The sequence below is a fragment of the Mytilus trossulus genome, chromosome 8 (assembly GCF_036588685.1).
Source record: "Mytilus trossulus isolate FHL-02 chromosome 8, PNRI_Mtr1.1.1.hap1, whole genome shotgun sequence".
Lineage (NCBI taxonomy): Eukaryota > Metazoa > Mollusca > Bivalvia > Mytilida > Mytilidae > Mytilus > Mytilus trossulus.
In genome coordinates this window covers 29,136,343-29,151,760 of record NC_086380.1, presented here as the reverse complement: position 1 = coordinate 29,151,760, position 15,418 = coordinate 29,136,343, and the positions used below count along the sequence as shown (strand labels likewise).

General features: G+C 30.8%; 1 protein-coding gene across 1 annotated transcript; it reads left to right on the top strand.

Moving 5' to 3' along the window:
- Positions 1-1,802: 1,802 nt before the first annotated feature.
- LOC134727549 (ornithine decarboxylase-like) lies at positions 1,803-12,639 on the top strand. The gene is made up of 10 exons (XM_063591930.1): positions 1,803-1,901; positions 2,977-3,067; positions 4,031-4,107; positions 4,456-4,628; positions 6,518-6,655; positions 8,079-8,256; positions 9,322-9,481; positions 10,806-10,936; positions 11,828-12,036; positions 12,579-12,639. The coding sequence occupies exons 1-10, from the start codon at positions 1,803-1,805 to the stop codon at positions 12,637-12,639; spliced, it is 1,317 nt and encodes a 438-aa protein (XP_063448000.1).
- The last annotated feature ends 2,779 nt before the right edge of the window (positions 12,640-15,418 follow it).

Below are 15,418 nucleotides of genomic sequence, written 5' to 3'. Positions count from 1 at the left end.
GTAATTTATGTCTGAGGTAGAAAAGCCTTAGTATTTCAAAAAAATCAAAATAATACACACACTATAAAATATCAATTGGAAGGCTTAACTTAATCAAAAAACGTAAATTGACACACTATGAACGAATACATTTGACCTGCGATACCTGACTACAAACGAATAGTTAATTAAATATTAAGGACAAACATAACAGGCCAAAAGGCAAACAAACAAGTCCAAATAAAGCCATGGCAAGACACCACCTCGAAATATTTAACAACCTGTTCGAAAATAATCACTTTTGAAATACTACTTCTGTGTATATAAAATCTTCCAATAATTAGGAATACCAAGAAAGTTCTTTCATATAAATACCTAATTTAACACTAGATACATATTTGGGTATTTATCAACAATAAAACTACAATAAGAGCTAGCTCACACTACACTGTACAGATTAAAGGAGAACAATCTTGTTGTTCATACAATGTAGTACGAAGAAGTGAAAATTAGTAGTATTTCAAATAATCAAAGCTGGTAAATAGACAAGATCGATATCCATATTAATATAAAATAACAAAAAAATCTTAACAAATAGTATCAACAGGTCGAATTAACAAAGAAGTTCGATTTGAGAGTACTTGCAGTTACTGACAGTTAGTAAAAAGCCAAAGACAATTAATAATAAAAAAAAATCATGCACCAGAGACTAAAATCAACAAAAACACATCCCCGGTAATTAGTATTTTAATGTCATGAACAGTCAGAGACAACATGACTAGTGCAATGCCAACAATAAATGTATTGACAGGTAGAAGAATAGTGAGGAGCGACTTCTTTAGAGATTAAAATTAACGTGTGTGTGTCTCTATACATTCTGCCTCAACAGAAGATTCAATTTAGTTATGTTTTAATTTGCTAATGACAAAATCGATATTAGTGCCAATGTAGACTATTTTCAGAAATGTAATAACAATGCTGGTACGATAACCCTTACTTATAAGTTTGTGTGTTTACACGGATCACATCGCTATTTTTCACTTTAAGTACAATATTACTGTAAAATTAAGGATGTGAAATACCATTTTTAATAAGTTTTCTACAGGTACAGTCAAATTTACTAATCAAATCTTTGTATCTGAAAGAATTTAGACAAAAATTTAAAGTAATGTATGGTATCGAAATCACTGACACAGTAATTTCCCAGTGATGCATTGATTACGTTCGTTAAAATCTATGACATCAGAACACACACGGGCATAGAGTTTGGATATATAAACACCGTATGGGGGCCAAAGGCACATCGCCGTCTATAAAAACAAATTAACAATAGGAAATGAAAAATCGTCTCTTTTTCGGAAATTTAAGTATGCAGTTTCCCGTTAGAAATTAAAATTTCTAAATCTAGAAAACGGCAACTACTGCTTTTTATGTTAGATTTAGTTAAAGTAAGTCTTTTGGGTAAATTTTGGAAGTGTATTTAAAGAACTCTGGATTTTTCAACGATAAATATCCTCCAGTATGGTGGGGTTGATTGCCTGTCAGTGACTGCGAATACTCTCAAATCATGTGTTCGTGATGATTTGAAAAAGAAGTACGCCTTCCTATTTTAATATTTGTACTAAGTATAAACTCATGAGCCGGATGACACGTAAAGCAGGAAATGCTCATCTTGTATAATAATTTTTTTCTTCAATTTCGTGATTCGGCTGTACACTAATCGATTTTTGAAGATAATAACATTTGTAAACAAACTGTCTTCTTGATATAGTGTGTTGCATGTACTACATTTTTTTATCTACAGATTGTAAAGGAGATTCGCAATGCTGAATGTTGGCAAACATACACATGTGGAGATACTGGAAAAACTACCATCTATCAGCAAGCAAATCCAGGAAAAAATAGACAATTTTGGAGATGATGTAATGAGTTATTTTTTTTCTTTTGAAACCATATAATATGTCTATCTAAATACTCAGTAGTTTTTGAATGTTATCTTTAACGGTCTTTTTTTATCATTGGTAAAGTCTGAACAATATATTATTAAGTGACAATTCTATTTAAAGTATGAAAAATATCGTAAACATTCGCTTTAACATGTTTAACTTTGATTTCCTTTTGTATGATTAAATTATTCGAGACCCTAGATTGATATATCTTTTGATTGATAGCCTATAATTTGATTTTACAATATCAGTTGGAGAATAAATGTTTTGTGTTTAGTCGTTACAATTATGTAGATTATAAAAAAGCTATAAAAGGCCATGACATGACAATGTAATACAATTCAAACGAGAAAACTAACGACTTTTTAATGTACAAAAAATTGAAAGAAAAACAAACATGTTACACATAAACAAACGACAACCACTGAATTACAGGATCCTGACTTGGGATAGTCACATACGTACATAATGTGGCGGGGTTAAACGTATTAGCGGGATCCCAACCCTCCCCCTAACATGGGACAGTGGTATAACAATACAGCATTAGAACGAACTATAAAAATCCGTTGAAAAAGGCTGAACTCATCATGATCAGATGGACACAAATACAAATGGACGTGGCCCGGAAGATGGCGACAAAATGTTGTTTCGGCCAAACAGCTTGCAAAAAGGAATATTAACCTAGGATAAACAACTCTCAATCCAAGTCAAAATTTGTAAAAGTAACCATTATAGGTCCGAAACACGGGAAAAAATAACGGTCTACTGTATTTAAAAAAGCCCACATCAACAACCTACAACAACTGAGCATCACCTCCTGACTTAGAACAGATGCATGTCACAATACAACAAAATTCTTGCAAAAGCATTATTTAGTGAACCTTCATGCACATATCCAATACAGCGGAATAGAATGAATGCAGTTCGAAAAAGAAAACTGTTATTAGGTTATTTTGAAAGGATTTTCCAGGGAAAAGGATAAAGACCGTATCATATAATAGAGCAACCAACGGCAATGACGAATACTGGATAAATATCTGTTTTATTACAGGAAAATCCAATTTCTATCGGAAACCTTGGTGACATTATATCAAAACACAGCATTTGGCAGAAACGTTTCCCAAGAGTAGAACCGTTTTATGGTAACTGTATTTTATAGTAATCGTGTACTAACGGCCTTACGAACATATTTAATTGTTGAACATTTTCAAAAAAAATTTCAGACATTTGTATACTATAGGGTTATTGCATGAATATTTGGGAATATTGTCCCGAGTAGAATCTTATATTGCAAGAGCTTGTGAGTGCAATATATGTTCTACGAGGGACAATCTTCCCCAATATTCGTGCAATAACCCTTTTATTGTATAGCAATATGGTATTTAAAAGTAAAAATTGGTTCAAACTAGATTTTGACGTTGATGACGTCATGATTTTTTGTAGATTTATTGCACTAGTGCAATATTGGAATTTTTGGCACTCTAACTTTTGGTTGCTTTCTGTGAGAAATATTATATTGCTATACAATAAAATTAGTTATTGCATTGATCATGCTAATATTTGTAAATATCATCCCTCGTAACAAATTGATTGAATTTCTAAAAATACGCAATGATAGTCATTTCAGAACAAACTTTTGCGATAAAAGTAATTAGTTCAGCTTTCCGATTGTAAACTTTCCGTTTCGATGCAGCAACATACCAGCAGCACCTGCATATGGCGTATATATCTCCAGGTTGATATAGTACATCAGGGTTTGCGTTTCCTATCACGATTTCAGGAAAGATGTTTACTGCGAACGATGAAGCTATTAAACTAAGAGTTCAACGATGTACATTTAAAACCATCCCATCGATTTATTTACAGACACCATCAATAGTTAGTTGACCATTATAAAGTATTTTTTTCACAAATGACATATATTTTCCAATTAATTAATTGTTGTATTCCCAATCCTGTCATCCTTTCCCTGAATGTGATCTACCAAATAACACTTATCGATATTGTACTGAAATGAGCAATACAAAGGGTACTGGTTAAGTAAGGTTGTGGTTCTTTTTGTCTATTATATTTTTGGATGTAATGCTGCTTTATTCTGCTTACAGCCGTAAAATGTAATGATGTTGAACCTGTAATAAGGATTCTGGCAGATATGGGACTTTCTTTTGATTGTGCAAGTAAGGTAAACTATAATTTATAATATATCATTGCTACCTTTAATTAACACATGTTTGTCATGAGCATTTAAATATTTCAATGGCAATTTAATGTTCATGCCAAAATAATTTAAAGTATATTTGAAAAGAAACAGATAACCATTTTGTATTATACCATGTGATTGGTAGTGTTAATGTAAACTCAGAGGATGTAAGATAGCAACACTTCATATAAGGTATGAATGTTTATATCAGTTGAAATACTATTTATTAATGGTAAAACGAATCAAAGTAAAAGTAAGTTACAAACAAACGGTTCAGCCAGGTTTGATAAAAATATATACTCAATAAGAACTGTTCTGTGCATATTTCAGATTGAGATTCAAAAGATTTTAGAACTTGGAGTTGGTCCCTCAAAGATTATTTATGCGAACACCAATAAACCACTTTCATTTATCAAATATGCTGCTGATAAAGGCGTTTCCATGATGACATTTGATTGTGAGGATGAACTGATTAAAATCAAGAAAGGTTATCCAGATGCAAAGTAAATCATATATTGTTGCTTGTAAACTATTGCGGTTTCTTTTTAAATCGCAACCAATCGGTATTCTAGGGACAGCTCCGTGTTTCACTGATTAATATGGTTAATCGTATCATAACAACTTATTTCGAATAAACATTTATTAAGAATCAAATGTAAATATAGGTTCAAAAGATATCAGTAAAACCACGTGTTCTGCTGTCTATAATATGTACCTAAAGTTAACATTCCTACCACAAGAACATTGGAGTACAGGGTTGACTGTTATTTCTATATTTGATCTTCCATCTAGTAGCATTTATATAACTTACATATATTATATCAATGAATGAAATTGAATTTTTGGTAAATATTTGTAACTTAAGATGACGCTTCTGCAAATAATTGCGAAGAACATATAAAAACAACTATAATTTAACTAAAATCCGTTCAACGAGTTATCCTTATTTTCATGTTTTTCCGAGAGTATCGTATTAATAAACTCTAGAGTCTATATGAATGATTAATTCTAACTAGCAAAAGGTAAAATGAACCAAAACCACAGAATTCCAAGGAAAAATCAAAACAGAAAGTACTTGATGAAAAAATGTAAAATCGAAAGCTCAAACGCATTAGACAAAGGATAACAAATGTCATATTCCTGATATGGTAGGGTACACGATTTTGTTATGAAGAAAATGGTGAATATGTAAAAATACTATTTCTTTCGAAGACTTTATTGGTTCCCTTTGTTTTAATCCAAGAGTTTGCTTCTTATACCAAACCATTTGCAACAAAACATTCTCAGTTAGAAACATCTCAAATATCTAAACCTCCTGGAAGTACCTGTGGTTATACTATAATACGGATCTTTACATTAATTTTTAATTACACTTCTCTGCGAAAAGAAAAGTAAAATCACATAAATACTGAACTCCGAGGAAAATTCAAAAAAGAAAGTCCATAATCAAATGGCAAAATCAAAGGATAAAACACATCAAACGAATGGACAAAAACTGTCATATTCCTGACTTGGTACAGGCATTTTCAAATGTAGAAAACGGTGGATGGAACCTGATTTTCCAGCGATAAACCTCTCACTCATGTTTACTTACGTTATGTTTACAACGAGCCGTGAACAAAACAGACATAATCGGCAAAATAGTCAAAAAGAGTTACAGCATTCATCACCGTGTTACAATTTTGAAGACAAACAAATATATACAAAAAAAACACAAAAGCATCTATCAAATAAAAAAACACATTCCTTGTTTAGCTGGTTTGCGTCAGGAAATGCAAACGTCACAAAAAAAAATTGTCGTTCAATGTAAAACTATTATAATTTCTCATGGAGAAGGTGGTATGCAGGGTTATAAAATCAAAATTTATTGTGTTTTCCAAAGGGCCGAAATATTGCAAACCTACACCATTTTGTAAAACCATCAATCCGAAACGCACCTTAAAAAAACTTAAGATATCGATCGGGGCAATACCAGGCAATGGACAACTCGAAAGAGAAGAAGATACTCTCTCCGAAAAGGTTATGAATATGATGTCGTTAATCTAGTCAATATTCAAATTATAAAACTGAATAGGCCAAAAAATAAACATGTTACATCGATATTCAAAGATTAATTTAAGGCATAACAGACCTATAAGAAAATTGTACATCATGGGTTTTCAAGTGATTTGATTGGAGTTTATTTTAATCAAGTGTGACAACTTTTTTTTTATAGTAAACATGATCAAAAATGTAAACAAACAGACTACCTTTCTGGTAAAACGTGGACAAAATATGCTAAAACCTTATCTACATGGTCATAGAACGCAATCGAACATATACAAGAAAATTGAAATATAAAAATCATTTAATGACAGTATTTAAATATGCTGTTTTATAATTTGTTATATAGACTAGTGCTGAGGATCAGTCCACAATCTAACTATAAAGTCAAATTGGACCTTGGAAAAAAATTTGGATGTCATCCAATGCACACATCAAAACTGCTGGAAATGGCTATGAAACTCAAATTGGACGTCATCGGTGTAAGGTAAGGTAAGACAAATATAAAGAAATGTACATTGCACGATTGTATGCAAATAACCAAAGTGTAATTTGTTTCTGATTTTAAAATTTTGACAATGTAGTAATATATTGGCTTTTGTAACATATATTTTTAGGGGCCAGCTGAAGGACTCCTCTGCGTGAGGGAGTTCTTCCTGGATTGAAGATCAATTAGTGGCCTTCGGTTGTTGTCTGTTCTATAATCGGGTTGTTGTCTCTTTGACACATTCCCAATTTTCATTCTAAATTATATTTTGGTATTCCCGACAAATTTTTGGATCATGTATAGGTACTTTTTACGTTTTCTCTTCCCATCAAGAGAGTTCATATTATGCCAATAGATAGTCTTCTAAAAAGGATTTATGTTTGTAAGTACTCTGACATGTAAAGGTATAACGGACTATAGATGAATGAAGTCATCATTTATTTGGTAATATTTTAAATGTGACCCCCTGTAGTTGTCAATCTAGATATACACTGTTTATACAATGTCTCAGATCGATTAGCGATCACAAAGGTTGTCTATCGTGATATTCAAACAAAAATTGCGAATCGTATTTGAATATACACAAACATATCATAAATTGCAGGTTAATGATTACGTACATCAGAAGCACGTATTGCCTTTATAAGAATTATCCGTTTTGTTTGAATTATACAGTTAGGAAATCCAAGTACCGCGTTGAATATAAAAAAATTTACACCTTCTCATTTTTTTTTTTTTTTTTTATATTTTGTCATACGAATCAGATAATTAGATAAATATTGCGCAGTCATGATAATTGTACTATGTGATATTTTAAATCTCAATCTGGTTCAGATTTGGTTTGATGATTTGTTTTTTTGGTATTTGAACGCCACTTTTAAGCACCGCATTTAGGCTATTTCGTGGCGGTCAGTTTTTATAGGTCGAGAAAGCCGGAGTGCCCTGAGAAAACCACCGACCTTCGAACGGAAAACTGACAATCCTAGCAAATTAAGATTAGAGTCGAGTGCACCTGCACGAGCGGGGTTCGAAATCACAACATCAGTGATGACTGGCTAGTGATTACAGTAGAAACTACTTAGACCACTCGGGCACCAGGCCCCAATGTGGTTTAGAAAGTACAGTGTAGAGAATATTGTATTTTATTTGTATAAAGACTGTTCCCTTTCAATCAAAATTGTCTTTTTACATAATGCTTTTGACATTTTGCTTCTTGCTTCGTGTTAGAAAGTAGGTATCTTAACTTTAGCATGCTATCCAATCAAATTAATTTTTGTTATAAAATATGTGAATTGAAAACCATTGGCGTGAATGGCAGTAAATTGAAAAGTTCCAAATCAATTATTCATATCTGAGTAAGGCAGTCTTTGCATAGGGAAGCACAGATTTTATTTTTCAAAATGATATTTATATTTTTTATTAGTTTTCATGTTGGACATGGTTGTCTAGAAACAGGAGCATTTGCTGCAGCAATTGAGCAGTCAAGAAAAGTATTTGACATCGGATTAGCTATGGGATTTGATATGCACCTATTAGACATCGGCGGTGGGTTTCCTGGAGAGAAAATACAAAATGTAGAAACGAACATAACTTTCGAAGGGGTAAATGTAAAACTATTTTATTTTCGTAAGAGAAGTGCATCTCTAATTTTGTCCTTCAAATCATGTACTAGTATGTGTGCAGAAAACATTTGTAATACTAGTTTTGTCTTTAATACAATTGCATCACTGCAAAGAAACACTCAAAATCTTGACAGAAACGTTGCATTTTGCTTTTTTTTTATTAACAATAAGTCATTCTACACGTTCGATTTTATCTGACGTTTTGTTTTTGACATTTAAACTAGTGAGTGAAATGTTTCTGTAATTTGACACACTATTGACTGATAACTTAGTGTACAATTTACAAATTGAGAAAATATATATTCACAATAGTGAACGTAACTATTTACAACTTATAATGTTATACACTCAGGTAAATAAAAAGTCATTGAAAAACACTAGTAACAGTAGGTGTTCTTCAGTTTGGACCGATCGTTTGGGTGTGTTTGATTATTCAAAATTAGAATGTTTGGTATTCATTGAGCCGTTTCTATTAAAAAAAAATATTTTTTTGGTGTATAGATATCATTATATCAATAGTTGTGATTTATTTAATTATTTTTCATACCTTCATGCTTAGAAAATTACAAATTTATGACATGTGTTATATGAATATAATGTATATTCATGTATATTATGAAAAAGACAGAACTTAGCTGAGAACTTGTGTTTAATATATTTGTTTTGAACATTAAAATAAAAACCATTGGTATTTGATAACCAATTCGAATATGTAAAGTATTCGTTTATGGTTTTGATACTTTAACAGCACGTATTATAAATTTTATATATTCCTACAAGGTACCAATATTGTAGGCTAAAATGCCCCCTAAATACACGCACTTTTCATGTATTCTATTGCATATGTTAAGTTACTGAGATCAAAATTTCACTTTTTTATATATTCACATATTTAAACGTCTACATACATATCGAATTTTCAACTTCTTTTGTTTTGACCAACAGTTTCTTTTTAGTGAAATCTGTGTTTTCTTTATTTCAGCAAAATTTAATTCACCAGTAGGTTTATTAATTAAAATGTCACTTAAGTGAGTTTGTTTATAGATTGCAGAAGTTGCAAACAAAGCACTAGATGATTATTTCCCGGAAAAGGATGTTAGGATTATAGCAGAACCGGGACAATACTACGTCTCATCAGCTTTCACAGTTGCCGTCAATATTATAACAAAGAAAACGTGTACAGATAAAGAAATTTTAGCACCGGGTGCGTAATTAATTTTTATTCTAATATGACGTCCTTCTTTAAATTCTGTTGATTTACTATAACGTTTTTGGTGTTTCAATTCAAAATGGCGACATTTTAAGCATTCATTATATGTCTGCTTCAAGGTAAAGAAGTTAAAAATACTCCTATTAGAATCGAAATAATTCTATCATTCCATGCTTTGTGTTCATTTTAACATGGGAAGGCGTTATATTTGATACCTTGCTAACGCTCTCAGTATTAAGATATTGACAAATATAATGTCTACCCGTGTTAAAATGAGCAAAGAGCATGGCATGAAACAATTATTTCTTAATTACAAATATTTTCTCAAATATATGAAGTAAAATGTTAATATAAATCATGGTAAAATATTTATTGATGTATTTACTTAATTTAGAGGTGAAATAACAACTTTAACTCAAACGAATCAAGCGTGAACTAGATTAGTCGGAAAGAGTATGTTATTTAACTGATGTACAAGTTCTGGTGATAAGTTTATATGATGTAAAATAGCAAAGATTGATAATAAACCAATGGTCATGTGTTAGCTTAATTCCTTTGTCCAGATGGATTACATCTCATAAACACGAACACGAACCTTTGATTTTTTTCTACATTTTTTAGGTCCGTTATAGATATGCTATCGGTTTAAAACAATCTTTTCAAAACTGTGAAAATTCAACTGAATTAGTATCGGTACACTATAATTTGTAGTAAAATTTATATAAATGCACGGAGTTCTTTGTTAAGGTAACTAAACAAATAATGTATCAGATAACTAGCATTTTTTTCGTGAATACAAAAGAGATATTCACAACTCATAAGTTGATCGAATCTAATTATTTGCAATGAACGTAACTAGTTTAACAAAGACCAAATGCCATCTGTCGTTTTTATGATCTAACATTTAGAAAGTTTGCTACTCAGTTTCAAAATGACAAGTTTTTCATAACACAAATATACATTGATAGGGAGTAGTAAATGAACCAAAAGGGCACAAATTAAATATAAATCAATGTGCTTCTTTTCGAGATTTTACCAATTGAAATTTTTGGGGGAAATGTTCTCTCTTTATTTTTCTTAGCTTTATCATTGACAAGTTTTAGTTCTCAAAAAATAACAAGGATTGCTTAAGACTTTAACAAATGGTTTATAATTATACATGTAAACAATTTAAAAAAAGACAAATCCAGGCAATGGGCAAATCTTTGTAAGGTATTAAAACTGATAAAACCAGATGATTCCATACATCTGACTAAAATTCTAAAACATGACAAACAAACTTCATTAACACATTTTACGAAATCCAAATTAATTTTAGACTTGGATTTACTCAGCAAACCAACTGAACGGAACGAACCAGTCAGAGTGTACTATGTAAATGATGGAATATATGGATGTTTCCTGTTATGCTTGACAGATCCTGGGTGTTTTGTACCCTCACATTTTAAGGTAAATCAAAATCGTGTGATTGATGCATACACAAGTATCCCATCAATAATAAAAATCAATGAAAACATATCCATCATTCGGGATACAAATTCCAGATATTCCTGAAGCAGATGTTTCCATAAGTGCGAATTTGGCGTGTCAATTTCGGAAAGTGTTGTTTTTACTTTATAAACCCTTTCATATATATTTTACTTAGCTTAAAAATAGAGAAGGTATATTTGTCTTTACTATATGTATTATCAGTTTACCAGCTCAGTATTCAGTGACGTCTTTGTAAGATTTATATTTAATGTATTTTAGATTTTTTTGTCAGTAGTGTTGTATATCTGTAATGTACTTTTACATAGTCGAGGAATCCAACTAAAAGTCACTTTGATAAATTATTGAAATTGAAGAACTTAACATAGAAAGCAATGGGGATATTTATTAGTCGTTTTTTCCCTCAACTCATCCCTAATTGACTATTTGAGTCAATCAGGTTTTTTTCTCGAAAAATCGAAGACTCGTTTCTATAACACAGACGTTGTGTTTCTTTTCAATTTGTTTGCCACTTTTCGTTTATTTTCCATTTCTTCATTTAGAATAACCAATTAGATATAAATTTAAATTAAAAATGTAACATATGCAAAACGATATTTCCTTAGAAACTAAAAGTGCTTTTCTCTAGTAAGAAACAACATTGTTTAATAATGTATAACTATTGTAACTATCAAAAATACAAATCCGATTCAGGGGATTTGTATTCTAGAATACAAATATAACAAAGAATAGTATATTTATATTTTTAAACTTCAATGAGTAGATGATATATTAAGAATATAATTAGAACTGTAAGAAGTATGTCTTAACTCTAATATTATATATCGCATAATTCATATTTTGTAATGCTAGGACACTGATGCGGAACTATATACCAGTACTATATGGGGACCAACGTGTGATTCACTGGATTTAGTTATAGACAACGTCAAATTACCAGAACTAACAAGTGGAGATTGGATATTCTTTAAAGATATGGGAGCATATTCATTTGCTACAGCATCATCTTTTAATAGTATGCCAAAGATCAAGGAATACTTCATCTGTGAAAAAAGATTATGGTATATGTTTTGCTTATATCAAATCATTTTATCGATCCAGCATCAAATGCAAATATAAATCTGAACAGTCTATTTTAGTTGAAAAAAATAAAAGACAAATCTGGATATGTATTCGAAATGATGAACAAGCGATTAAATAGTTATGAAAACTAAACGAAACATTTCATAAATAAGATATGTTTTATTCTAGAGAAAATGTAAACATACATTCTAAAAAATGGTGTTTATACATCGATACAACAGCAACCTGCATCGTGCTAGCTAAAAAATGAAAATAAAAAGAATCGAACCAAACCATTTCTCGCATGAAAATAGCTATTCTTATCTTAAAATCAAACTCCTATCATGTCGCCTCTGCTTTTCTCGTTTATTTATCTTGCTTTTATCAAACAACGTTTATACATTGATTGTGCTATCAAAATTAGGAAAAAAAACACATGTTATGGTTACTGATTAAAGTGCTGACAACATTATTCTAGTAAGTAAATACAAGATAAAAATATAGCCTACTTAATTTGGTCAAATATATTTTTGTTTTTCAGGGAACAAGTATACAACGCTAACTCTAGTGAGCATAGTTGTAAAATAGAACAAAATGAATAAAGCATGGTTTTATATATAACGTGACTGTATGTGTGCCACTAATTTCTTATAATCCGTCCAAGAACTAATTACATTATATGAATATATCATTAGTTTGAATAATGTATTTGTAAATAATTCATTTAATTTAAAATTGTATTATAGAAAGTTGAGCATGTTTGCAATAATAAACATTTGAGAACTTTGCCAAAATGCAAGGTAATTTCAATGGGTGAACTTCGTGTTCGTTTTAGTCAATAATTTTTACAAGTGAAAACGGTTCATTTATAATCAAATGTATAAAAGGCTTGTCAAGCAAAAATATCTTACAAATAGGAGCTAGATTTAGTAATGATTTGGTATTGATTCAAAACTTTTGAGTTATTGAGTTTTTTTGGGGGGAAAAGTTCACATGTCACGCCGTATCTCAAAAACAATTTCTGATTATTGCTTGAGACTTTATTACATACTTCTTAACTATATCAATCTAAAGATCTGTAAACTTGTTGGTAATGATTCAAAATTTTATAGTTATTGCATTTTTTGTAAAAAAAGAAAAAGGGGGATTCAAATGTCGCACCGTATCTTAAAAACTATTAATGATTATTGCTCAAAACTTAACATATCTTAATTATATTAATCTTAAGGTTTCTATTTTTTTTTTTGGATGATTCAATTTTTTGCTTTAGAGATATTGATTTTTAGGGAAAGGGGAGGTTTCACATGTCCAGCCGTATCTCAGAAACTGGTCATTATTATTGCTTAAAACTTCACAAACAAGACGACAGGCGTATCATGCGCTCATGGTGCAGCTGTTTATTCCCTATGTTTGAGTATAAGAAAAATAGATTACTTTTTGACAGTTTACATATCATACGTTTAATCAAAAATGAATTTGTGAAAAAGTTAGTTTAACTGTCATAAAAGTTTTAAATGGAAAACAATGCACATATTTTATTAACTGTATTGTAGTTTTCATATTATATTATCTTGTGTTAGTATAGAAACATGCAGTTTATTTCATTACATACAATTTATTATGCCAGCTTTATTGTAGAAGCAACGTTTTAGAATAAAGAACGATAACTCTTTCTACACGACCCATCTGAAAAGTTTCGTCACTCCACTCCCGTAAAATCTCGTACGATTATTTTTTTCTAAAAGCGGCCAAATTTAACGTTTTAACGCGATCTTGAATAAACGAAACAGATCGGAATAATTTCGATGTTAACTACGACATTAATTTTTATTTGTTTGATAAAACAAGAATTCAGAAATTTTGGTAACTTGTGTGGCTTATTTAAATTTTATTGTACCACGGAAATTACCGATGTTAGGACAACAACATCTGAGGCCATGTTTCGTCTGCTTCAACATTCCATTATCAGTGAGGTCAAAACAAATTACCTAAATAATCACAGGTACTTTATTTAAAAGTCACAAAATCATAGTAAACGATTACATATTTAGCGTAAAAGTTCCGTCCAGGCATGGGAACACAGAAAAAACTTCTGCAGGCAATACATTTCGGATTTTTTGTTATGGCCATGCGGCATGCGTGGTAAACTCCGGTGCACTGGTTGACCATAAATACTTATGTTCATCTGTCACATTATTCCCCACATCAAGGAAAAATGATAATTATACTGTTGAATGTGATCACTGTTATTTATGTAGTCAATGACGAATCCAGCATTTTTCATAAGGAGGGCCTGCTGACTCCAGTCATGCTTCAGTGATTCTATATATAGTCAACATTTTTTTCCCAAGAAAAGGGGGGGGCCGTCCCCCTCTATATCCTATGGTAGCCCACATACTAATTTAAAACTTGACAAAAGTTTAAAACATAAAAGAATATTCAAATAATTCACTATCTTCTTATTCTGTACTTCCTTTGGCAAACTCTCAACAAATCTTTTCATTGATTATGTCACACCTTAAACAGTCCCGGGAGATGGAAACTGTTTTGTTTTCTCTCTCTTAGTTTAATCATAAAAGGAGACTTGAGTCTGAGTAGTACATTTAGAACTGACTACTGTATATATGATATTCTCCCATATTGTCCAAAATTGGATTTTATTGGAAGATGGAGTTATGATAACCAATGAGAATACCATGACTTTAATAGGTATATACAGGGCATGCTACTTGGAAGTGTGTGGGGTACATCTAGCTGCAGCAGACAAGTCACCTGCATATTTTATGCACCAGTTTAAACCTGTCAGATAAAAAAATTCACTCTACCAAGTACTTTATCATTATAGTTTACAATGTATGTCAGTTCTACTATATAAAATTATTGTTTAACTGTTATATACTTTAAAAAAACGTAGGATATTTCAAATATGTCAAATAAGTATTGCAATAATAAACTATTGAACTCCAGCTGTGGCCAAATTGACCGCCATTTATATGTTTACTAAAGTTTACTAAAACATCTTAAAAGTTTGGACAACGGTTAACCTACGTCAGCAACTTTATTTGTGTCAAGCTATAATGCATAAACTAGTATCTTAGTTACTTTTTAATTAAAATATAAACTAATAATTATAATGTTATTTATACTATGTTATGTGTATTATTAGTTGTATATCGATTTATATTATGGTTAGGAGAATGTTAATAAATATATTTGAAATATAATTTTGGTAATTTTAAACCAAGAAATTGAAGAAATTAAAATAAAAAACATTGTTTATGTAACTTGTAGTTGTTGTCCTGGTTAAAGACCAGAACTTTTTTTGCGCATTCTAAAAGTTGTTGATAACTCATAAGTCATAAAGTCTTTTGAATGTTGCAG